General features: G+C 37.6%; 1 protein-coding gene across 4 annotated transcripts in view; it reads left to right on the top strand.

Moving 5' to 3' along the window:
• Positions 1-445: 445 nt before the first annotated feature.
• The window catches only part of ST18 (ST18 C2H2C-type zinc finger transcription factor), a 50,962-nt gene continuing 24,169 nt past the window's right edge, over positions 446-27,238 (top strand). The window contains exons 1-9 of one of the 4 annotated variants that reach the window (XM_053977720.1): positions 452-635; positions 4,963-5,325; positions 5,416-5,754; positions 8,560-8,694; positions 10,434-10,524; positions 12,024-12,128; positions 13,253-13,458; positions 16,623-16,834; positions 25,323-25,568. In XM_053977720.1, the coding sequence (XP_053833695.1) occupies positions 461-635; positions 4,963-5,325; positions 5,416-5,754; positions 8,560-8,694; positions 10,434-10,524; positions 12,024-12,128; positions 13,253-13,458; positions 16,623-16,834; positions 25,323-25,568 (1,872 nt within the window). In that variant the 5' untranslated portion in view covers positions 452-460. Of the gene's footprint in view, positions 636-4,962; positions 5,755-8,559; positions 8,695-10,433; positions 10,525-12,023; positions 12,129-13,252; positions 13,459-16,622; positions 16,835-25,322; positions 25,569-27,238 lie in introns of all 4 variants that reach the window. The other 3 variants (XM_053977711.1, XM_053977729.1, XM_053977739.1) reach the window with 3 other exon arrangements.

The following is a 27,238-nucleotide window of genomic DNA, read 5'->3' as shown; positions in this document are numbered from 1 at the left end:
TCAACACGTGTAATTGGATGTTCATACTGATGTAAGGGTTAAGGACCAAAGGCTCAGGGTTTTGTAATACAACACATGGTATAATTTTCCCTATAGCTGTTTTCCTGGCTTATCAACACAGGCTACAATTTTGTTTATCTTTTCCTTAAGGCTGTTGGGTTATGGATTTTTTTTGGTTTTGTCTTACTCCTCATTCCCCTTCCCCCAAGAAGATTTTGGGATCAGTGAAAAGAAATGGGACTTGCCTGGGGCCTGGACTTTCCGTACTTGAGCTAAAATTAAATATCCGCTGGGCACAATTTGCTGAAACTGCAAGTGATTTAACATTTTGTCAATCCTCGCTTTTATACTTATAATTAAACTACAGGGTGGTGCTATTTTTTTAAACAGTTTGCTCCTCACTTCTCCCATTTTTTCTCTGTCCCTGGCAATTGATCATTGCAGTGCCTACAAATGCTCCATGGCAAAGAAGAGAAAAGCTGAAGATCAGATATCAGGTGTTCCCGTCAACAAAAGGAAGTCCCTGTTAATGAAACCCCGCCACTACAGCCCCAGCTTGGAATGCAAAGAAGAAAATGAAGACAGGACAGAGTTACAGGAAGATATCAGTGTCCTTGAAAGCAGCTCAACTCCAGGTAGTTGCTTGAACTCCACTTGAACTTGAATTCCACAGGAAGGGAGATGATAAAAACCAGTATTTTGAAACAGGATGCAAGACAAGTTTGACTTCTAGGCGAGTTGGAATGGTGCCTTTCTGTCCAGATTTAACCGTCATACTTCCATTTATTTTGTTCAATAGGATGTCCTGGGGTCTGGTAAATGCTTTGCAGATCACACAGAGACAACTACTGCAGCAGGTCGGATATGGAGCAGCATCTGCTTCTCCACTACCTCTGTGAAAGAACAAGCTTAAGCCCACCACCATCCCACACATTTCTGAAGAGTAGATTTTCACTGGAATATATAGAGCTCTTAGGAGGGAAAAATAATGCTTAGCAAAACATTGTTGACTTTAACATTTAGCAAAGCAATTTCATGCGTACGACTGCTGTGTGTGTTCTGTTTAACATGATTATTAGACTCAGCACTTTTATACCTGTTATTCCAACACTGGTAAGCCAAACACATCCAACAATTTATAGCAGCTTCTACAATGTGTATACTGGAAAATATGGACAAGGATGGGGGAACAGAAAGATATAGCTATAGTATGTTTTGATTACTTCTCCTTTCTAATATATTTCTATATATATTCAAGTTGAACAAAAAGTCTCAAAATAAAATGTTTTTCACATATTTAAGTAGTCCTGCCAAAAAAGTTAATCAGACAAGTGAGAAAATATTAGTGGAAGATATCAGGAAGACATTGGCAGTCACCTGCACACAGCAAATGTTAACATAAAAGGAATGTGATCTGGCACTGGGAAATTAGTAATCATAGATAATATGTAAACTGAATGAACTTAAATGTCACTCAGTTGCTGGTTGCTATCAGAATTAAAAGATAATTTATTTTCCACTCATTTTCTTCTTATCAAATGTCTTTGAAGGATAGGGTGGTAGATTATATCATCTAGGGTCCCTTTACCCCAAAAGACTGGACCTAGATGGTTCTTTTAAGGTCCATTACAGCCTGGGCTGTCCTATTATTTTATGATGAACTGAGATTCATTATTTATGTATTTATCCACTCTAAACTGAAATCCCTTAAGACAAAACAAAAGAAATTTTATACATATGATTACTATAAAACACACAGAAGAGGAAGAAGAATGTCCTTCACATTAAAGAGTCAAATCCTGATTCTACCAAAATCAGTGGAGGTCTTTGTGGCATTTCTATAACAGCAAAGTTTTCAGTCATCTGTCACTTGTAAATCTTCTAGGACGAGATTTTTCCACAGGTCTGCATCCCATTGCTGTGAAAGCCTAGAAGGTAGCTCCATCTTCAAACAGAACATTAATTAGCAAGGTGATACACAATGTCTCTGTCTTTTGGGTGATATTTTTAAGAAAAAATAATCAAGGAAAAAAATCCCATACCTCTCAGTGCCTGTTCAGGCTGCCAGGAGTGTTTCTAGCTCCGAACACCAAAAGGGAATCTTGGAATAAGAGTTCCTGTATGGCTCTTATCTTAGGGTTTTGTTATTGCTTGTTTTGACTTTTTTTTTTTTTTTTTTTTTTTTTTTTTTTTAGATATTTGGATTTTAGTTAAATTTTTTGTATTGATTCAGCCTAGTTCCTGACCATCCAGAGTTGCACTCAGTAACATATTTTTTCTTCCCCTTTTTCTGTTCTTGGCACATCTTGAAGAACTCAATGAAGGGAAATTGCTATGATGGGTGTAAAGGTAGACTCTGTGGCACAAACCTAAGTTATTTAACTTATTAGGTTCCCTTTTTTAAAAAGGGCAAGTGTTGGGCCAAATCCATTGATTGAAAAGTAAGGAAACCATGCCCTTCAGTCAAAACAAAAAATTCCACTTGATTTCGAAAAGATTTATTTGATACCAACATGATATATTCCAACCTGCTTGTTCAGTGATAATACAACCTACATCTTTTGCATAAATTTTACCAGCTACAAAACAAATTTCAGTGAAAGCATAAATTTGGTCTGGGTATGTATGTACTTGGGATTTCTTAGTGTAATATTGCTCACTCTATTATGAACTCATGATTCTTTTCAGTTTATCAGTTAATGATTCTGTTCCTGGATTGATGCAACTATAAACTAAGCTGAGTTTTGATTATTTTAAAAGTAAATTTACAGCCTGTAGATGTAAAAAGCAAAGCTGGGACAGCTGAACCATTAAGACTGATGCAACAACAAATTTTTAAAGATTGCTTTAAAATTACTGATTATTTAAGGAACAAAAAAAAAATTTATCATGATCTTACATTATTTTTTATCTTTCACACATAATAATTGAAAAAACCTTTTACCATGGAATATTTTTTTTTGGTTTGTTTTCTTTTGATGGGCAGGAGCTTTCTTTAAAGACAGATCTTGTTACTTTTTGAAATTACCAACTGAGGGGATTCTGTTATTTTCCAAATGGCAGAAGAGCAAATAATGGAAACCCATTTGACTAAAGTTAGTTATAGAGCCAAATCATCATTCTTACTTGCTGAGATGTGAAAAGATGGCACACTTTGTTCAGAATACTGCAATTTGTGTGGTACTAGACCAGCTGCTAAAAAGTTACACGAAGGTTTACAGACACTTCTTTAAATACAACTTTATGCACACAGTGCACAAGGCCACCTCTCCCTGCATGAGTCCAATTTTCTGAAGAAGAATAAGAATTAATCAATATTTTCTTTTAACATATAACAAACAGTTGAACCAAACAATTATGTAAACTGGAAATGACCCAAAATGCTAACAGTTTGGCAGCAGTAAAGTGAAATGCATTGTGGTGCACATGTGCATTTTTGTCCCCCTTTTCCCCTCCACAATAATCTGCACTTAATAGGAATATTTTAAACTATGTAGCTAAGCAACAGAGGTAATTGTTGCTTTCTAGAGCTTTTGTTAGGCACTCTAACACAGCCCAAATATGCATAATTAGGTATAATGTCTATAAATCATTATTGTACACATGTGGGTAGTTAAGTGGATTGAGAGAATAGTTCAATGAATTGGACATATTCACTGAAAATGCTTTTTATTTGTTTTCTGTAGTTCATAATACTTTAAAATTATCATAACCCTTTACACTTTCTCTTAATAGCTCGCTGTGTTATTGAGAGAAACTTCATTTGCATTTTAGGCTATGCTTAATTTATTATTTAAACCTGGAGTTCTGATTCAGGAAAGGACAGACACATCTTATGAAATAGTCTATGCTTGTTTATTCATCCTCCTTTCTAGGAAGTAAAATGTTAAATTTTTCAGTTTATGTTGAATAGATCCCAACAAAAGAATGTACCCTATAATCAGCATTATTGAAGGGGCTAGTGTTGTGACTAAATTCTTCCCTTCATCCAAAAATGCTTTTAGTTACTATGGCAATATTTACTTGATCCTGGCAAAACCAGTGTTGATTTTAGAGAGATAATTACCAGAAAGGAAGATGATGGAGATGTATTTTTGAGTGTCCTTGTCAAAGGAAATGTTTATAAAAAATTAAATGAGATACAAAAGGCATATTGTCTTCCACACTGACAACCTCTCCTGCATGCAGCCTTTATTACCTGCTGGCTGCTGCTTTTCTTCTGAAGAAAGATGTTTATAAAGACAGGATGCATTTCAGTGGTGTCTTTAACAAGTCCTTTATGAGTCTGTATATAACAACCACTTCTGTTTGCCTGTGCATGACCTGATCTATCACTTAGTGTGGCAATTTCAATGGTGACCAGGAGCTTGCCCTTTGTGAAGTATTGAGGATTTTTCCATCAAGGTCTTTCATGGGATCTGGGGTGACACGGAAAGTAATTAGGGTTTATTTTGAGAAAATATTTGGGAATCTTAGATGAAATAAAAGTGAAATAGTTCAGAGGTATTTCAAAATGTGTTTGTGTGCTTGTGTGTATATATATGTGTGTGTGTGTGTGTGTGTGTGTGTGTGTGTATAAGTGCATGCATATTATATAGATTATATGTATATATGTAATATCAATGTATTGAACATTATATTTACATACATGTATATGAGTGTGTGTGCATGTGTGTGTGTTCTAAGAAAATACATGTTTTCACCATCAGTGAGAAATGGGGATATAATTTTTTCTCATATAGTGCTGGAACTATAATATAAAGTATATATCATTTTAGAAGGGTTTTTCATCATGATACAAGTAGTCATTTCAAACAGATCCTTGATGTGAATTCAATCATTTCAGAGTACCTTTCTGAATAAAGAAACAGCAATTGATAAGTCAATATCTTCACATCACTTCTACAAGATACAAAAAATAGTTATTCTTACATATTTCTCTTACCTATTTTTCTCATACAGAGGAGAGTACTACAAAATCATCTGAGGAAACCCCTCATTTGGGTGGGCAAGAAAATTCCAGTCAAAGAAAAGACAACTACTCCAGCTATCAAGATGCCGTGGCCAAATCTTTGATGAACATGGGAAAAATAGCAAAAGATGCACCCAGTCAAACAGCGGCAGAAAATCTAAATGATAGTGGCATTCAATCATTAAAAACAGAAAGTGATGACACTGATGAATGTTACCTGATTAGCTCAGCTGAAGGAAAGGAAAAGACTGCTATCTCTGATCCAAAATACTGTTCATCTGAGGAAAATGAAAGTAACTCTGAAAATATGGACAACGAGTGGGATAGCTCTTCAAATTTCTCGGAAGAAACTAGTGTAAAGCCCCATGTAACTCCGAAATATATTGTAGAGTGTAATAAACCCGGCATCCTGGAAGTCCCAGAAATTAAGCAGGAAGAGGTAGAATATGGTCCTTGTGAAACACTCTGCGACTCAGAGCTAAGAGCATCCCAGGAGCCTCATTCTGATCCTTTCGAGAAGAGAATTCAGAATCTCTTCCCTGAAAGCGAAGAAGACGACAACGAGTGCCTGTCAGAAACCACAGACGTGTCAGTTGAGCTGGACAAAACAAAAGGGAACTTGAGTTTGCTAGAGCAAGCAATCGCTCTGCAGGCAGAGCAAGGGCATGTGTTTCACAGCACCTACAAGGAACTGGATAGGTTTCTTCTGGAGCATCTAGCAGGGGAAAGGAGACAAACCAAAGTTATTGACATTGGTGGGAGACAGATATTTAGCAGCAAACGTAAGGAAGTATTTTTGGCTCTTCTTGCTGGCTTAAGCATTTGTCCCGTGACTGATAGAGGATTCTGAGCTGGGTTTTATAGCAACAGTAAAGAATCTGGAATTTAGCTGGTAATTTTGTTAATTATGTACCTTCACACTAGTGCCTCACATCTAACCAGGTTAAATGCTAGGTACTTGGCTTCCTGCCAAACTGCTATGTGAAATCATCAGTAATGGGTACTAAAAGGCCTATGTAGCTGGCACTGACATTCCTTCTCCTCCTTTTCCTCCTCCTCTGCTTCCTCCTCTGTAGGGTGCTAATACAAACCTCCAAAGTTTCAGCAGCCAAAAGGCAAGGCATTAAAACAGTACTCATGGGCAAGTTTAGGGTGAAAAATTTGCCTCTCCCAAGGATACTACTTAATTCCTAAGCCACGTGTTTTCTGAGTTCAGTCTACTTCATTAGTATCAAGTATGGTATAGTATAGTCAAGTATAAATATAGTATTAGCATATTAGTATCAATCATTATTACATCAATCAACATTACATTTTTCTATATCCAACACTTCTGAGCCAGGAAAGTACAAGCTATGCTCTTCTGCCTCATTCACCATCAGCAAAAACACCAGTAAATTCCAAAATCTTTATTGTTTCTGAGGGTTTGTGATATCCTACAAACCCATAGGAACATCACTCAATTTTCGTCACTTAATCAGGCTTCCAGAAGTGGAGACTTAAAAGATTTGGGTTTGATTTATAAACTGGGCTGCCTTGTATGAAACTCCTCAATTGAGGATAATTACAGAACAAGAAATGTCATTTTATAAGCACACTCATTCTGTAGTAAGTATCAATACATTCATCTGTCCTTTGACTTTTCCTTTTGGCCTTGCAAACATCCTGAGGTCATCCTAGCATTGATGCTATTTCTGCTTTTGCTAAATGATTTGCTTTAGTATTTCTAATGTAACTTTAGAGTAGTCCCTGTGGACATTGAAAATATTATAGTAATTTACTTATCTAAAGCATTTAGTGTGAAAGAGAATTGACAGGCATTTTTAGGAGCTGTAACTATAAAATATTTCCTCCAATACTGGAGAGGAAAATGCAGACATCTCATTTTTGTGTCTCAAGCAGTGTTTTCATTAGTATGTCTTAAGCTGTGCATGCATGGTATTAATCTACCTTTTTATTAAACTATGTGAACCTTTATTTGCTCAGATGACTTTGGCATATGCAGGAACTTCATAGATATCTTTTCCTACCCTGAGAGCAGCTGTATTCACCAGGCTCACATTGGTGTCAATGTGACTTTCTCACAGCACACATAAGAAAGAGCTGTGATGTAAGAATGGCAGAGTCTGTCCCTTCCAGATTTGCCTCATATTATAATTAGCTGTGGTTTCCAGGTGAGTTCAGAGGTAATACCTATGGAGAAATATACCAGGCTTTTTTCGGGTTCTATAAACATCATGATTGTAGTCAGTGTTGTATCGGCCACTTTATTTAATTAACTGGGTTTTATTTCTAAAAAATCTACCACCAAATCCATCAGCTCTTAATTTTCACTCTTGAATGCTAGGTCAGAAAAAAAACTATTCATGATAAAACTATCCAATTACCAGAGGAAACACTAAATCATATTTCTGGGTCCCTCTTTATTTTCTGTTCACTATTGCATCACTTTCCATTTGCAGTGATTCTAAAAAGCATGTGGTCTCCGGACGACGCCGAGTCTATTTGCTTTCCTCTCTATTTATTTATTTTATTTTTTTTGATCTAAAAACTTGCCAGGAAGTTTAACCCTCAAGTTGTCCCTGGTGATTCTGTCCCTAAGCACACCCTACCTCATAGACCAGAAAAAATGAGCTTGAAGGAGGCAGCTCCCTGTGCTGGCTGCAGCTGTTTTCTCCCCCAGCACCAAATGCTGTTGGCAGCCAATCACAGATGGAGCTAAAACCATCCTCAGCAATTTATGCCGCCACTTCCTCCAGATTTCTCACAAGAGAATTTCTGGACCAGAAATCATTCCTTTCTCGCCCAGACTTTTGATCCTGCATTGGAAATCTAATAAAGGTTTTCTGACCAGTGCTTCTTGCACAATTCTAGGTGCTTGAAACAGAAATTGGGAGGCCGTTACAGAGTGGTAGCAGTGGGGCTGGGCTGAGACCTCGCCTTTGAAAGGGTATCGGCTGCTCCATGTTTTCAGTGTCTTTGTGGGCTGCTCCACAAAGCAGCATTGCCATGTGTACCAGAGGGAGCTGCTTGCCTTGCCTCTCAAATGTAAAGTGGCATGTATTCAGTTTCCTAACAAAGAACCTACAGCCTAGAGATCTGTGATATTTAAGGAATGGCTTCTGGTTGAAATGCTTTTTGTTTGTTTGTTTATTTGTTTCACACCTCAGCTTTTATTTGGTTGTCCCAGCTTCCTGGAGTCTGACATTAACAGAGCAAAAGATTGTTTCTCCTTTTTTTTTATTTATTCCTTTATAGATCTTGCTGTTGGCTCATGCTGCCAGTTTTCTGGCTTATTGGATTGTGGCTTCTGTCCTGTTTGAGGCTCTGAATGGAATAAATGGCACTGCAATCCTAAAGCTATATAATTTAGCACAAAAATGGCATATTGGGAGAGGGAAATAATTGTTTAAAGGACACAGTGTGAAAACCTGAAGTGATATGTCAGTTGCATACATCCCTGTTAAAACTTTGGACAAGAATTAAATCTGAAATATAAAATAGAGAATAACGTACTGCTAGGATCACTCAGCTGACCACAGTCAAGGGTTAAACCCAAATAAAATCTTTATCTGATTTCTCTGCAGATTCACCCAGGCCTGAAAAGAGAGAAACCAAATGCCCCATCCCAGGATGTGATGGCACAGGGCACGTGACTGGGCTGTACCCTCACCACCGCAGTCTCTCAGGCTGTCCACATAAAGTTAGAGTGCCACTAGAAAGTGAGTATCATCACCCTGCAGCCTAGAATAACAACTGGCTCTGTCTCAGTATTGTGTGTGCTTATGCTGGAGAAGAATCCTCTTTTTTCTGCATGAGATAGCAGGATGAGACTGGGAAGGAAGCCATCGCACCTTTGCTCATAGTCACAGTCCTGCTTCCCACACTTGTGTAGCTCAAGTGCTCCTCAGCAGCATTTTTACAAACAACTGCAGGCTCCTTAGTTAGCCTGGGAAGAACAAGGTCAGACAAACTATCCCCACACTGCCAGCAGACCTGCATGCTGTAGTGCCATGAATCTTCAAGAAGTTGCTCGCTCACACCTTTGCTAAGGCACAGGCATCACCTGCTTGTTCCGGAGCCGAGGCCTCATTTGCCGCAGTCACACACAGAGGCTGCTGGTTCTCATTGCCAACAGATGAGAGGCCTGGGCATGCTTATGCAGAGATGTTTTTAGCATCCCCCTTACTGCTGAGCTCAAAAAGGTTATTTCCATCAGTACATCCCATCACTGGTCCGCAGCAGGTCTCTGTCTTGTGACAGTATCACACTAACCCTTTTATGCCCAGTCTAGCCTGAATTTCCCTGCTTATTTCTAACTGTGCTGCTCTGATTCTGATTACATTGGGGGTGTGTGTGTGTGTGGGTGTGTGTGGGGGTGTGTGTGTGTGTGTGTAATCCTGCAACATGATGCAATGAAATGCTGCATAATAAGCCAAAACTTAATGTGAAACTATCTGCTTAAACAACCTAGTTGGTCAGATTGTTCTTTGTGGTGGTATGCATAACAACAAATTAAAAGGATATTTGCATTTTACCAAAATCCTCTTCCTAACTGTAGTTCTCCCCTTTTTTAAATCTGGTACTAAACTGTATTCATGGAAACATCTGCTGAATTAAGCAGGCTGCATTTGGAAGCCCTTAGTAACATTAACTTCCTAAAAACTTAAATTAACAACTCCTTGTTAATTATCACACTTCCAATTAGATGTGCTCTGCCCTGATGAAAAAAAAAAAAAAAGTTAGAATTTGGCTCCTGGCAGAACAAACCCACATGGAATGAACACTTAGCTTTTGTGAAATACTGTGCCCCAAAGATGTATAATGTTTAACATGGATATATTTGTCAGTTTTAGTGAAGGTGATACGCATCCAAGGGCATAAGAAATGTACAGGCAAGAGGTTGTAATTGCTATTAAGAGTGTAAGCTGATGTTTGGGACTATTACTGATTGGTCCAAAGCAGTTTCAGCACAGCTCAGATGACCAGAAGGTGTAATGTTCAAAGGGACATACTCAAAATATCTGATAGAATGTATAAACAGCCTTCCTGTACTTGAGAGCTTTCCTTCCCTGGGAAAGAGAAGGACTGCAGCTCCATGGAACATGGACTGTGTGGCTCAGGGCTCCTCTATCACCTGCCTTTTCCAGCGTTAGTGGTGTATAAGGGCTTCATGATTTAACATCTTTACTGACTTCAACTTATGTTCCTTTGAAGTCTGTATTAAGAATTTTGTGCATGTGGGAAGCCACACCACAGTAATATAGAAATAAACTGGTTTATGCTGGAGGCACCATGGTCAGTGTGCTGTAGGTCCTTTGCCTCCCCTATTCTTTTGTGATAAAAATGTGAAAGAATTGAGAATCTGAGTTTAAAGAGGATATGTTCATTTTTTTAAAGATATGTGTTTTTAACTGATGGACTTAATTATCAACTTTCTGTTTTTTAAATTTCTGTTTAGTTCTGGCCATGCATGAAAATGTTTTAAAGTGCCCCACCCCAGGATGCACTGGAAGAGGACATGTCAACAGCAATCGCAACACACACCGAAGGTAGATCAGAAAAATTCCTGTCCACTTAAAACCTAACACGTACTGGGGAGTAAATTGATAGGCACATCTTGGAATTAGATGCTATGTACTACACTGAAGAGTGTCTATGAACTGCAAGGGCAACCTGTATTATTTATAACCAAATAATTGTGTCTAATTCCATTACATAAAAAATGGCTGCAGCACAGAGGATGGCAAATTCCACTAGTATTTTTATAGACAAGATTTAAAGCTATAATTTCATCACAGTCCTTGCATTGAAAAATCATCATGTACAAGGGGAAGGAATGAAAAAATACATTATTATTGCTACAACTGGAAAACCCAATGGAAACCAAAACCAATTTATTTTGCACCACTACATGCTAGCTGTTGGCAGGAACTTCCAATCAGGGCACACTCCCTTTTAGCAAAACAGAAAATTTTAAGTGAACTATTTTAAAATCTGTTTAAAAGCTCCACTTTTTACCCTCAAGAATACCATCTTCCTGCCTGGAACATGCCTATCTGTTTAACATGCTGCCTGTGGGGAGAAAGTAAAATTGAGAAAAGGCTTCCAGATGGGCAGCTGGGGAATCACAGCTGGACTGCAGGTGAGGCAGAGAAGCACTCCCTGTCTCCAGCAAGCCATTGCTGTCAGCACAGCTCTAGTACAGAAAGCACAGTACTGCTTTCTGCTGGAAGCAGTATATTCCATCATATTGTTTCTGGGAAAATATAATGCCAATCAAACCTGGGATATAAGAATTTCAAAACCAACTCTCTTTGTTGATCTGAATTTCTGTGAGATTTTGGGGTTTCTTGTTTTTTGATTGATTTGTTACTGCACCAAAATTAAGGTTTACCATACTCTTTTAATACTAAAATTAGTAAGCCAGTCTTTATCAGACATATGAAAATCTTGTCTACAAGAATATATAAAGCACAAGCAGATATTTTTCCTTTGTTTTTTCTGTTTTAAATCCCTAGTCATTGTTGCAGCACATCAGCTGTATCATGAGCAACTCATGAATAGGATAAGAAAACATGTTCTAATCTAATAAAACAAACAGGAAGGTATAAGCTAGCACAACTCGAAATGATAAAATGTGTCCTTTAGTAACAGTCTCTCATATATCCTTGCATTTTTGTCCCAAATTCACTTTCCTTTTAATCAGCAGGAGGCTTATATGCATGGTTTAGCTGATAAAGTAAATGTCATTTGTCAAAAAATTTACTAGTGACTTGCCAGACACAAAACATCAAAGCTGAACTGTGGAAAACTCCTACATGATTCAGTTTCCAGATATATCACCTAAAATACACAGATTTCACAGTTTTGCATTAAGGATAGAAAAACAGATGAATGTGGGCTATAGCAGCAGCAGTTCTCTTAAATGCACAGACCATCAAAGTCACTGGTTTCCACAGAAAAACAGCATGCATCTCCTTTGCGCAATAATTAATTTCAATGGTTTTTTTTCTTGTTGTTTCTGTCCTTCACCTTTGCTTTTCAACAGCCTTTCTGGTTGTCCAATTGCTGCAGCTGAAAAGCTGGCAATGTCCCAGGAAAAGAACCAGCTCGAGTCTCCAAAAGCTGGACAGTGCCATGATCAGACTCACAGGTAGGAGCCCTCACAAACCAGTTTCTCCAAACAAACTCTTATTTATGCACAAACTCTGTTGACTGGTCCTCAGATATTTCACCCACTTCAGATTTCAGCTTCAGTGGTAACCGAGTTTTCCAAGACAAACCTCTGCAAAACTATCTATTCTCAAAATAAACCAACATCTTTCTGTTGGTTCTTGTGTACGTGGCTGACATTAAAGACGAGAGGTGTATCTTTGGATAAGTAATCAAATAGATCCTGTTAAATCTTACTTCCAAACAAGTAACCTGATCAGAACAATTCATAGAATTTCTTTATTTTTAGTTTATTAGTTTAATTACTTTAATTTATATTTTATACAATGACATCAAAAAGGAGAAACACTTTTTAGGGCAATTGTATTTTGTCTGAGTTATATGGACCCTACAGACACGCATAATTTGCACATCATTGGCACCACGACCATTACAACCTATTATATTCAGGTCTATTTGGGGACACTTTAATTTGTGGATTATTGACATGATCAGCTCTAATGGTTCCTTCAGAGCCATTACAGAATATTATGTCCATGTGTCTGCCAACTGCCCGTGCCTTAACTCTACATATGAAAAGTCCTAAGGAAATTACTAAAGACAAGTAGTTACTGAACATTAACTAAATGGAATAACACATCATAAATCATTCGTTCCTCCCAAACAGCACAAGCAATTCTTTCAGATCATCTTATATTATATTTATACCATACTCATTCACAGTGAAGTGAGAACAATACTGATCCAAAAAAGCTAAAAGCTAGAAAAAAATCCAGACAAATTTTTAGCACTAAAGGAAGTGGCAATCTCGCAGTAAGTCAGTAACTTCCTTGTAAGTAGCCCAAACTGCTATTAAAGAATACTGCATTTTTTAATGTCTTCATCTTTTAGTTTGTGAAGTAGTCAAAGTACTTTTTGACTACTAGTCAGCCGCCATGCTTATGTTGTTTATTTCTTGCATACACCCACCAGTAAATTTTGCATATGATAATAGCACATTTTTGGAATATGGAATAAAATATGCAATCATATCCTATTTTTCAACACAAGGTTATATAAAGACATTCTTGTCTTTCTCCTTCATTCTTTTCCTCTTCTCTGCAGGACAAATTTAGCAAAGCAGCCTGAGCTATCTCAGTTCAGTTACAGAACTTCACAGCCAGTCACTTCCTCCAGAGGAACCCTGGGGAAAGAACAGGAGAAGTTTGGGAAAGTCCCATTTGATTATGCCAGTTTTGATGCACAAGTCTTTGGCAAACGCACAACAGCACCTGTGTCACAAGGTCGAAAAACACCTCAGTTTCTTGAATGTAAGCTCGAAATTCAATTTTCTCTTGAAAAAGGGGCAAAATGTCAATGATTTTTTTTCCTTTTTGCTTGTTCTGCTTTCAAACTTCTAGAATTCTAAAAAGGTCTGTAGAAACCATCTTTAATCACTTGTGTCAAAAATGCTAAATAGAATCACTAATTTGCAAAATATCGAATTTTGAAACAATAAATGTCATCACTACAAAGTTTACTTTTTTGATGCTTCTTTTAAAAGTAGTTATCAGTGGAAAAGAGGAGTAAAGAGGAATTCTTCATGTTTTACCTGTTGCCTTCTTCCTTGATTAAATGGTGATATCTTTATGGGATAGATGACAAGTCCCACGGAATGTGTCTCCACAAGGTGCAATGAACTGTTGTACAAAGAAATCCAAGTTAGGTTCCAAAAACACTTCAGGTACCATTTAGGTGAATCTATGCAGGTATTATTCCTGCTAGATGAGCATGTGCCTCAGCTACATTAATTCCAGGCCTGGGCTGAATTTGCTTTGGTACCTCATATTTCTGTACTAAATCATATGTGTAGTGCAGTCATATCCAATGCATCAAACTGTTATCAACATTCTGCTTCTTGCATCATTTACAGATTTACTGAGGTACTATGTACAAATGAGATACCACAGTGCAAACACTGAGAGTTTATTGCAGATGCTCTTCAGAATCTGCATGGGAAACATCAGCAAGGTTCTGCCATTGAATTGACCATTATAAAATATTCTTTAGTTTAAAGAAACAAATTATTCTGTTCCCATGAGGGAAATGGAAAAGAAATGTTTAATTCCACCAAGACTGGGTTCAGAAGAAAATAGATCCAGAACAATGTGAAAAAATTTTAAATTTTTAAATTTAATTTTAAAATTAAATTTTTAATGGACTTTTCTTTTGTTAATGACAAAAAGGAAAATAAAATAGGAAAACAAATTTTGTCCCACTTACTCCAACAAAGAAGAACATTCATAGTAAGGTGAACAGAAAAGCAAAAAATTTTGTTAATGAATAAATTCATATATAAGTTAATTATAATATAATATGCATCTAATACTATAAAATGTTATAAATGTTTTATATATTTATAAAATTTTGTATATTTTTCTATTTATTTGTGTACACGTCTGAGTACACAAAAAACACACATATATGTTTGTAGGTTTTTGTGTGAATATATACAAATACTCGATTTAAAATTGCAAATGAAAAGTAGATATTTATCTGACCTGGAAAATAGGCTTGCTTAAATGAGAGCAAATATATGCATTGCCAGCTTCTTGGGTGGCAGATTTTCCAATTTTGTTTGTAAAATTGAATATTCCCTATTAGCTGTCTCTTTGCAGAGATGTATGTCTATTTCACAGGTTCATTTCAAGGAAAAAAATGATTGAAATGTTTTTATACAAATGCAAATGCATATATATGCAATTTATGTATGAAGTATATGAGAGCTGAAGTTTGCAGCCTGTTGTTCTTGCAAAGATTGCAATGTGCAGCTATTATTTTAATGGAAAGGTGAAAGTAAAAGAGCGGGTGAGTGATTTAACTCTTCAGGTATACAAAAGTTGGCAATAAGAAGCTGATGATGTAGTGATGGGTTCAGAGTCCTATGTAAATATGTAGCCAGACAAAAGCCCATCATTAGCCTTCTGTGGATTCTGCACTTGTAAGCTTTTTTTTTTTTAACAAAACATACACCTGCTATAGCCTTGGGTGGTTTTTTTGTTGGTCGGTTGGTTGCTTGTTTTCTTTTTTTTTTTCTTTTAGGATAGGTAATGAAAAATGCACTTTCTGGTCTTTAAACACAATTTAAATTTCATTGTAGTAACTGTTAAAAATGCAGACTGTCTTGTTTGTGCTACAGTGCTGTGCTTACAGCAGGGTAGATAAATCCTTTTTAATTTTCACTAGAGAAAGGGAGGACTGAATCATGAGGCTTTCATGTATTGCTCTACTGAGATGCCTCTAGTGCTTAGAGAAATGGAATACAGCATTCAGCTACAGTCAAAGCACATAAACAAGCATTTCTTTCAGAGCATCCCAAGTTTGAGGGAGGATGAGTCCTCCTATGTCTTGTGTAGCTCTTAGCATTAGAAAGTACTCAGCCAAAGCTCTACATCCAAAGGGATCCAGAGCCTTGGGGCTCAGATCTTTAGGGAATGAGCAGATGGCCATATGCAGAAATGTTCTTGATGTATCTGGGTGTAGGCTGAGAAATTGGATTTTGCTTAGTTTATCTTTGTAGGACACTGTGAGGGCTGCAGACAAAAGAAGTGATTATTGCTTCTTTAGAGCTGAAATCATGGTGCTGTGTTCTCCCTGCAATAGTTTATGCCATCTCAAGCTCCAAAATCCAGAAGAGAGAGCAGAGTTCTCTCTAGCTGTTTTAGAGTAAATGCTGCTGATGAAGAAAAACAAAGAACTACTCACACCACTTTTGTCTGTGAAAGTGCTTTTCTGTTCACCTGTTAGTTCTTAATTTTCATCTGACCTCCCTGTAAACCAAGATCATATGTATGCTCATTGTTTTTTTAATTGATTAAAGGATAGACTTAAATTTCTAAATATTTCCACAAAATACTTAGTGCTGAGTGTTCCTTACAGGTAATGTTTTTATCTGATTTCTCTGGTTCATTCAAGAGCCTGGTTTTGTTCTCCTTAGTCACATAAACAAAGCTATTTGAGTAACAGACTTATTCATCTAAGTAGAGTAAGCAGTGTTGTTTTAGCTAAGACTGGACAAGTCACTGTTGATTTTTTTTTTTTGCACAATAGAGTTCCAAGAGGAAGCCTTTGTAAGAGTACATTTACAATTGCATTTTTCCATTGGGGTGGTCAAATCATGAAGGATACCACACTAATGCTTGCTTAGTCTTTCCTTGGACATCATGGTTTTTAATGCCTGAGTTAAGGATAAGTAAAATATGAGTAAAAAATCTCAGAAGGTTTGTTGACAGATGTGTATTTCTCAAGGAAAAATTAAATTACTGTGTATCTGAAGCCATTTTTACTGTAAACCCTTACTGGCAATAGCAAATTTATTGTTTTAAATGTAATCTTTGAATATTTTTTTATGTATGAAATTGTAGTCTGAGAAGCGAAACTATTTAACGGGAAAAATTTCATACATGCAATTGCTAATCAAATCTCTCTTCAACAGCAAAGCATTTTTCAAATCCAGTGAAATTTTCTAATCGACTGCCTAGTGCTAGCGCCCACACACAGAGCCCTTGCCATGCCAACTCTTATAGCTACGGTCAATGTAGTGAAGACACCCACATAGCAGCAGCTGCTGCTATCCTGAACCTTTCCACCCGCTGCAGGGAAGCAGCAGAGATCCTCTCCAACAAACCACAGAGTCTGTCTGCCAAGGTAGGGTAGTCCAAGAACCTGGAGGGTGTGCTAGCTACTGAACTGTGCGAATAAACTGTCTTTCATGTTAGTGACTGCATTAAATCCCCCAAAAGGAGGCTTCTGTTTGCATGCTCTTTTGAAGAGAGGCAGAGACAAAAAAAAAGCCAGTAACGCAGTGACCAGTTCTGATAAAACTAAATAAATAGCAGGAATTATGTTGTTAATTCTTTTCATAATTGAGCCCTAATTACAAGGGGGGAGTTTTCTGGGAGGAAAAAAGAAAAAGGTTATTTGAAATCTAACAACAATCTGTGGTGGATAATGAGTAAGATCTGTTTTAAAAGGGAACTTTTCTCCCTCTGAAACCTGCCATTAATGATCATTTTGGAGACTGACTTAAAAAAAATTATAAAAATCATATGATTAATCAAGGAAATATTTTGCTAGCAATGGAACAGAACTACCTATGGAATCTGTTGTGTTTGGAGCCCCTAACAGTTTGGCAAGGTGGAGAGGGGGGAATAACAACTGACTTTGGTAACATTCCCCTTTCTGCTGGCAAGAGTGGAGAATCAGGCCCACTGCGTTTGGAGATAGATAATTTGGGCAAGTCTGTCATAATGGAAAGCTGCCTAATTTTGTAGATGTTTGTGTGGCTTTCGTGTTTTGTTTTCTGCTCTGCATTTCCTCACAGATCTTTATGATTTACAAATGGTGCTGTGTGAGCTGTGAGCCTTATTTTCTGTGCCATTACATAGTATTATAATGCTGACGAAAATAAGCAAGATTTTCTTCTGATGACAGTGGCATGGGAGCACTGTTGTTTATTATTTACATTTAAATCACACATGTTCCACTGCAATGAAACTTTTGAAAGCTCTTTGTAGATAAGAGGGAGTCATTACAAGAATTTAAGGAGAAGTCATTGGGGAGTGAAAAGAGGTGCATTTGTCAAAACACAGCACAGCAGGTGTGCTTCTGCTGTGGGACTCTGACTCATGATGTTTGCTCTGAAAGACAGATGATCTGTTTTTCTGCAAGCAGGTGTCACTCCACCTTATCCCTCCGTTATCTGAACCTCACAAGACTCATTCTGGCTAGGTGTGTCTTCTACAGCTGTTGATCTACATTTTGGTTGAGGGTTTATTCACCACTGCTAGGAGGTTAGCCATTATTTTTTGAGTGGAACCATTACTTTTGCCACCAGCATAACACCTTGTTAGGTATTCTGAGCCTTGTGTCTTTGCAGAGTGGTATCCCCTACTTTGCTGCTTTTGATTTCTACTTGTGTGTGAAGTTTAGGACATTAAAATCAATGCTGGGAGCTGCCACAGGGTAAATTTTTTAAAGTGTCCACATGCATTCCCTGTAACTCATTATCTGTTCCAAAGACTGCTCATAGTACCTCTCCTAATGACAGATCTATCCTTGATATCTGCTGCAAAAAACCTTCTTCCATCAGTCTTTAATAGAGACTTCTTCTAGTAGGGAAATGGAAACTGATGCCAACGGTTGGATTAAATTGCTGCAGCAGCCTTTGGCTGACCTCAGCAATAGACCTTTGTTGCCAGAGAAGAGCAGTAAAGGGACCAGGCATAACCCAAAGATTTTCTCCTATGTACCTGCTTCACAGTTGCCAAATCATGGAGAAGGACTGAATGGAAGTGAACATAACAGTAATGATACAGAGGGGCACTTGGGGCACATAGCTTACTCCTTTTTCACAGCCAGGAATCCAGCCTGAAAGAAAATCACCTGCCTACCTTGCTATTTGCCTGTTTCCACTTTTGCCAGACTTTCTGGAGGGCATACTGCTACAAAACATCTGACAGAAGAATCAGAATTAAATTCTGGCCAAAATACAGACAAGTAAGCCCCAAACAGATTTGGTATCCAAAAGTACACAAAACACATTTTTATTTGGTTTTGGATATTTATTACCTTGATCATTCAGGATTCAAACCAAAAATTTGTGAATTAAGTTGCCAGAGTCTCCTCAATAAAGACACTTTCTAATTTTAAAATCTGAAACAATAAAATACTATTTATCAGACTTTCTGAATTATTTTGTGGCTAGTGGTGGCCACAAATGTAAATTAATTGCTAGAATATCTTACAAATTTTTAGATTATTAAAAAACCCCTCTTGAGACTTTATCTGTATTTGAACTCAAATAATGCAATGCATTACTACAGAGTTAAATATTTCCTTTTTCTACTTGACAGCACACACACTCAACATGTTTGAAAATAACTGTGTGGAGTGGCTGTGTTCAAAGCCCTACAGTATCAAGTGTCTCAGCCCTGCCCCTTGAAAAACCCTTTTATTCCTTTTTCTAAGAAAACTTGATTTGCATTGTCCATATTCTAGCAGATCAAAGCTCCTGACTTGTAGAGGTGTTTCAGCATCAGGCAGCCTCGCAGCAATCCAGTCCTTGGTTCTTTACAGATCGGAGGCTATGTGGTGGTAGAACAAGGATATGTGAGAGTGCAGAAGACCTCCCAGGCTTGCTGGAAATATTTTGCCAGTAACACAATTGTCAGAAATGTAAAAATATTGTGCTTCTAAGTTTTAAAAGCAGAATTTAAAGTTCAAACATTTCAAGTAAGTGGCATTTTCTTGTATCTTCTCAAGGCATGCATATGTTGCCTTGCTTAAGCGGGGAAAACAACAAAATGCTTTTTAGCACAGATGTGTTCCCAAGTATCTCTTTTTCTTTTTGCCTCTTAAATTTTATTTCTTGACCCCCAAAGCATTGTCCCTCTCCTAGAAAGTCGGATGGTTTACCCTGAATATTCGTCACTTTCCTATATATACAGATAACATTTAAATGAAAAAAGTAAATGTATTTTATAACATAGTTCCAAATTTCGGTAATTTAATGGATATTCAAATATGTATTTCTCATTGTCTACATATCAGTTCAAAAGGGAGAGTCCAAGACAACAAAATAGAAAGAGAAGTGTAGCAAGGATAGAGCAGTCACATTCTGCATTAACAGTACCACTGGTGAGAAAAACTTCCAAAGAGACCTTATGTTCAAGGTGATCTGACAAGTATCCCAAGTTTAAAAATAATAATTAAAAAATAAGCCATTAAAATAATACATTTATTCTGAAATGAGCAGTAAAATGAATCTTAAACCTTGTCTATGAATTATGTATCAGTTGCATACAAAATAGTAAGATCATCAGATACCTTGATGATACAGCTTTCAAAATAATTAATAGTACATTAATGTTGCACTGTCTGAGCCATTCAGCCTGGGACTGCAGTAAACTTTTCCCCTGAATATAACCCCAACCAGGCAATTCTCATGCAGCCTGTATCCCAAGCCAGTCTCCTGGTTGTATTTGATTTGCAGTTTATGTAGCTTCATTCAGCTCCCATAGAAGTCAGCAGAAAGGTTCCCCTAGGAGGCTTAGCCTGTAGTTTCTAGCTCTGTGTAAGAATCCACATCATCATAACTTCCAGGGATGTCCCCTGTTTACAGCTCTTACTACACATGTCTCAGTGAGGTAGCTGCAAGCAATAGTTTATCTGTATCCTCATCACTACGGCTTGCCAAACATTTTGTTGACTGTTTTGGTGTTTTTCCCACCTGTTTAGACAAAATGGCATATGCACACTATGCCTTTAAATAAAACAACACAAAAAATATAAAAATAAAATCACACTTGCTAAAAATGTTTAAAGTTTAAATTCCAGTTGTTGAACAAAATTGTGTCATCTCTCCATTCTTGGATACTGATGATGGTGAAAATTGCATCAATTATTTAAAAACTGTACTTAGCACTCAGCATGTTTGTCAGGCAGTACTTTAATTCAAATACCTTAAAGCCTAAATACAAGATGAAAAGTCATCCAAGAGTATCACTAGGTACCATCCTGTAATACTGCTGCGCATATTGCTCTCTAAGTACATTCTTGGCTAGCTTTTTTTAATTTGTGAAATTCTCTGGGCTTAAATTGTGACTCCATTTTTGTCTCAGATGTTGTTGGGCTGTTACAAGTATTCTCATTTTGACACAAATAAATATTTTAATTTTCTGCAAAAGTTCTCAATTGCTTAAATTTAGGTGTGAAGAATTGAGGACCTGGTGCATGTGTTTTTGTTGGCTGGGAGTAGAAAATATTTTACTCTTTCGAATGGACTTGTATTAAGAATATTATTCAGACACACACAAGATACGAGTCTCATTTACTCCCAGTACCAGAACTTAAGAGCTCTTTTGAGCTTTCCAAACCAGACTGAACTGCTGGGGGAATGCAAAATCATTGATCATGTTGTTCCTTTGGACTTGCTTAGCATTAAGTTCCGTGGTTGATGCCAACCAAAGAATACATGAATTCTCTTATATGTCATGACACAATGTCCCTGATGTCACAGGTTTGAAATAAGACACATGCAGACACATTAATTTACTCTTTCTGATCCAGCTGAGATAAAGCTTAACTTGTAATCATTACTGGAGACACACTTGAGAGTATTAAATGTTATGAGTGATCAGATGGACCAAAAGCATATGAAAAAATGGAGGAGAAATTTGACACAAAAAACTAGCATCCTTTATTGTCCTAGCTGTTGTAATTCAGTTCTAAGGACAGGACCTAATTAAGTACTAGAAAATATTCCCTAATATTTTTGTCATAAGATAAGGCTGAAAAAAATTTGACTTTATTGTACAAAGCAGTTGGAGAGTATACCAACCATTTTTTTGGTTTTGGTTTACATATTTATATTAGTCTTCATTTTTGGTAATAAATTACTGTTTGTACCTTATCTTTTCACTGAATAGCTACCGGAATAAAGAAAATGTGCTCCCGCCATTTTTCTTTCATTTTTTTCTGGAATCCCTTTACCACCTGCTTGTAAAACATGAGGTGGGGGGATTAGACTGTCACTTATAAGGTAGTAGGTAAGAAGTAACCTGAATTTAATTACAGTGTGTATCCTATCATGCTCATTGATTTTTCTTCATTGTTTCAGTGGATATTTTCCTGGTTTACACCAGTGTAAATACAGATGTGAGTAAGATCAAAATCAGGCTGCAAAGATTTACACAGCTTAAAACAAACAGAAGTTAGGAAGTTAAAAGATACATTTTCATCTTTGTTTTGCTTACAGTTTTAAGGAATAATCAGAGCAGTTTACATTGTTTAGTAGCTGTATTTTAAATATGTCATGATAAATGGATAAATATAGGCCTGTTCACACATGCACTAGAGTCAACAGTAATAAGATCTTGCCTTCAGTGAGGAGAACATAGCCTTTACAAGCTTGAGCTAAGCATAGTAAGTGCCATTTTCTGTCAGCATGTCAGAGTACTGCTCTAACATTTTTTCCCATTTGCCATTTTTGTCTTTTTAGTTCCATTTAAAAATTGATGTAAAAATAAATGTGGTAAAGCAAGCAAAGGAGACATATTGAGAGGAGGGTGGGATCAGAGTAGGAATGTAAACTGGAGCAATAACTCTGACTTCCCTCTTTTTGCTCTGCCATTTGGAGTTTGCTAGGAAGGCATCAAAGCAATAGCTCTTTTATACCGTTCTGAGTAAAAAGCCATGCTGTAAACCTGTGATCAGTTCTGCAGTGGGCAAAGGGGGGTATTTTTCCCATGACTTTATTTAATTGTTGTGTGCATCTGTGAACTCATTTAAATCCCATCTGCACACTACTTCACAAACACACTACCCAGCCTTTCCTGGGAATTAGGTACGTGTTGGACAACCCAACTTCTACATGAATTTCAGGCAAGTGTTGAGAAAGCTTTAAACATCCATGTTAGTAAATGTCCTGCTTACCAGTAAGAGCTCCTTTTGGAGTCTGTTGGTATCTGCTTCTCAGAGAGAATGATTTTCTGATATTATTCTATGTCAAGTTGCGTTAAGAAGGGAGCCTCGATTGTTTTTGGTCTTTCTTGTTGTTGCTGCTGCCTTCTGAGTAGTTGATATTTTGTCAGTAGAGAGAATCTGCACTATTTATGGGTTTTGCACTATAAAACTACTGCAGCCCAATCACATGGCTTCCTTTCCTAAGCCATCTGTCACAGAGGTCTGGAATTTTATGTGAATGTCGGTCGTGCAGACTTAACCCAAGTTTTTTTATTATGAAAAATTGTCAGCAACTACAATATTTAGCATTTTACTTTACATTGGTCATTAAACTTGATTACTGTAGCTCTGTTTCATTGCTATAGTTACATACCAATGACGAAGCCAAAAAACACTGGGGCAATCATGGCAGAGCTCTATTATCAGATCTTGGAGTGTGTGCTTGGCACTGATATAGTTAATATCTTAGATTTTTGTAACTAAGGTTTATTAATGCTGGTATAAAAATGTATTTGATATTATACAGATGGCATAAGATGTTGTGGTTACTAAGTTATTATCCAGGATAAGCTGCACTGTCAAATTCAGGGCTTAAAACTATCACAGGAGATTAAACTATTTACTAAAAAGGGGCAGAAAGATATAACAAAAGCGTCTTAGTATGAACATATTAGAAGTGTATTTACTTCCCATAAATATAATAAAACATCTCTCTCTTTAAGCTGTATGATTGAAAATGTGAACTTGGCTATGTGGGAGAAGCAAACATAGGAGCTGCCTGAGTTTCTGAACCAGGGGCAAGCAGATGGCTTGGTGGTGCTTCAGTCTAGGTGGGCATCTGCATCAGGCTCATGGATGCAAAAGGGAGCCATGCTGGCTGAGTGAAGAGAGGTTGTCAAGCCTTAAATCGTCATCTACCACCAATATTTTCCTTCTGATTCAGAAGATTTAATTAATCACATTTTACCTTTGAATTAGTCATCACTGGCAGTGGTAGAAGGCAAGGCTGCAATAAGGAAGCTTGCACCCCCAGTCCAGCCAGTGTGGCCATGTCACACTTCCAGCACAGGGGAAGAGCTCCCTGTTTCACCGCAACTCTTAAGATCCTCAAGCAAGGACAGGTTTCACTGCCCTATCTTTAGCAGTTGGATGGTCGACTAACCATCACGCCCCAGCAAAATTTAATGTTCATAAAAAGAAAGGGGCTCCCCCTGCCAGTGTCTTTCTGAGGAAGAGGTCTAAGAAAGACAGACAAACTTACTTCTGGGCATACCTGACTCTTTTCTATTTACAACACAACACCTGGGTGATTCACTTAGACTATGAGTTTCCTATTATATTACTCAAGGTAGGAAATTCAGGTTTATACAGCAGTCTCCTACAGCTACACAGCACAGAACACATCTACCCCAAATTCCCAAGTGTTATCCAAGGTTTGTGGTGACACAAATTAAAAATAGGAGTGATGACAATGAGCAGTGTTAATTACAGAATTCTATGTATAGGTCTCTGACATTGCTATTTATCTCCATAGTCTTTAAATATTTTCCACCTTATTCAGGAAAACACTGAACTAGACTACTGAGTAGTCCTCCAGAAGCCACGTTTCATCTTTTCCCTTACTTGCCCTCAGTAAATCTTGGCAATAGCAAGGACTAGTCTTATATTCATCCCTACACAGAAAATATGTCAATATGCAGCATAGCATATTAAGCATGAGGGCAAATTTGTTGTTGCTTACATTAGTAAATTGCACTTTTCAGCAGCTTTTTACCATTGCAAGAAGATGAGATTGTCCTCTTTTTCTGTGATCAAACAGATAAGGCAGGACAGTGACGTTTCCTTCCTTTGTTCTTGTACAGCCAAGCAGTGTTTGCCCCTTTTTGTGAGCAGGAAAGCTTCTCCCAGACTGGAAATCGAGGCTGGGTCTCTCCCCAACCTGCACATACCTCTGCAATTAGAGGCCACTCTTTGCTGTACTCCCCAGGAAGAAAAGGGTTTGTTAATTCAGGCAGAATATCTCCATGAGGGAGAACCTCCTCAAAATCCTCCTGTACCTCCCAGTTTAGTGGTCTCAGTGCACACCTGTGCCTTTGTGGCCTAGTCAAATGATGATAAAGGCAGTATGTTGTTTCAAGTGATGTAGAAAATCCCAGTGAAAATTTCTCCTACTGTGCTACTTTTAGATGTATTTCTTTCCCCCTCCTTCTCCCCCACCATGATGCAGATGTTGTAATGTTTCCAGGGTGTGGGGGGAAGGGAGGATATGTAATAGTAATGCTGTTGATGACCTAAACAATGCATTAATGCTTTTAACTGTGAATTGGGGTCATAGTTCTCTGTAAGAGTGAAAAGATCAAGAAGATTTAAAGCTAAACTTTTTTTAAATAAAACTAGATTTAGGGTGTATAGGTTATGGTTTAGTGGCATCTTATTTAAATTCTACTTACTATGTTTAAGCTGAGATGCAGGGATACCATTACTGAAGCTACTCTTAAGTCTGCCTAAGAGTTGGACATTAACTGACATAAATCGAAAAGCTGGGTTTAGATTCAGATAATTTTAAATAAAAGCGTGCATTTATATTTATCCTTTAAAAGCACCACATGGTAATTTTACAGCCTTACCACGTCCATATCTAAACATGTCTTTATTTCCTGTTGCATGTCAGGGAGCTGAGATAGAAGTGGATGAAAATGGCACACTGGATTTGAGCATGAAAAAGAATCGAAGCCAAGACAAAGTTATGCCTCTCACTTCTTCCAGCACAGCACTTCCCACTCCTTCCTCTTCTCCTTTCAAAGCAAGTAGCATCCTCGTAAATGCAGCCTTCTACCAGGCACTTTGTGAACAGGAAGGCTGGGATACACCAATCAACTACAGCAAGACTCATGGCAGGAAAGAAGAAGAAAAAGAGGTATTTTTTCAATTTCTGAGTGACTTTTTCCCTTGCATGAGAGACCATATGATAGTCTTTAGGACCATCTAGTACAGTTTAAAGGGAATCATTTCCCACAGGTAGAGTCTTGTGAACATTGATCTAGCTTTAATGGTCTCTTGGATGGGATATTTCAAAACCCCATTACTCACTTTGGAAAATCTTCCTTCCAGAGCCTATTTGTTAATGTCTGTAAGTCTCTAAGGTAAGGGAAACAAAGCTTACCATCATTAGAGTCTGATTTTTAAATTTTGTTCCTAATGGCTCAGTCCTGTAACACAGACACCCGAATGGACTAGCAATCACCAGGGAAAAAAGGAAAAACAAAACAAAAATTACCCCAACAAATAAAATCAAACCAAGGCAGTTCTATCATGCTGAAAAAAAGACAATTTTTCTATACCAATTCTTTAGAGTTCTAGATAACTTGCTACCTAAGCATTTAAACTAATAGTTAAAACCTTGGCTGTAATTTTCTTTCACTGGAAAACTTTTTATTTTACATACTGCAAGAAATTTCTGCCACTGAGTCTTTGATCTCCAACTTGCAACTTATGTGATCAATCTTCTAGAGTGCCACTTCCAAGTCAATAATTGTCTTTATTTTGGTTTTGTTTCTGTTTTCCATATCTGTTTATCCTTTCTTGAAAACAAGGCAGCATAGTCTACTATGGCCTTTCTTTCTTATTCTACTTTGCTGGCAAGCTCAATTTAATATTTTTGCTCTTGAACCTGACTTTCAGGATATGGACTGCTTTCATTTTTCTTGAATCAGGAAGGGACCACCAGCTCTTTAAAAGCCTAATTTACAGCTTTTAGAAACAAAATAAAGGTGTCCTGGTTGGAAGGTTTTATACTACTTACTCCTTGTTTAGTTTTATATATCTAATAATAGAATTTGATCATTATAATAATATGAAATTATCTTTTGTTCAAATATCAAATCTGACACTTCAAGAAGACACAGATGGAGTAAAGCTATTTACAATTGAGGTTAGACGATCCAGGCATCCAATTTAGAAACCACCTGGAATTAAAGGATAATTCAATTGCATGAGGAAAACAATCTATCAGCACTGAGTAGAGGGTTGCAATGTGTCCACTGAAGAAGCTTGCAGTTGGAGGCTGGGTTATCTTGAACAATTTGCAGTCTCCTCTTTGGGGATAATAATGGTCTTTATCTCATCAATGACAGAACAATCCATGTCCCAGGGTTTTGGAGTGGGTTTGACCTGAAGCAGGAGGCTGAGGGCTCAGGCCCTTCCCCATTCATGCTGCATGATGAGCATGCACATCCAGCTTTGAGAGGACTGCCTGGCTGCTGGGATCAAGAGCTGTCACAGACTTGGCAAGGGACCTGTCGTGTCACTCCTCCTCCCTGCTGCCATCACAGCTCAGCAAAAGAGCCAGGACAGGAGCACCTCCACATCCCCCCTAATCCATGCCTAACTTTCACAAGGCTAGGATGTGTGTCTGGGTGTTTTCCTGTCCCTTTCCAGCACAGGGAATTGGAGGCAAATAAACTACTCAACAGGACATAATGGTCCAATGCACTCAGACACTGGTGCCCCTTGCACTTGGTGCTTTGACACTACTCATTTTGTCCCTAATTGAGGATCTGGCCCCAGATCTCTGCTGTGAGATTTTGC

The sequence above is a fragment of the Vidua macroura genome, chromosome 1 (genome assembly GCF_024509145.1).
Source record: "Vidua macroura isolate BioBank_ID:100142 chromosome 1, ASM2450914v1, whole genome shotgun sequence".
NCBI classification, from domain to species: Eukaryota; Metazoa; Chordata; class Aves; order Passeriformes; family Viduidae; genus Vidua; species Vidua macroura.
The sequence above is the reverse complement of the archived record's forward strand: the minus strand, read 5'-3'. Positions and strand labels throughout refer to the sequence as shown.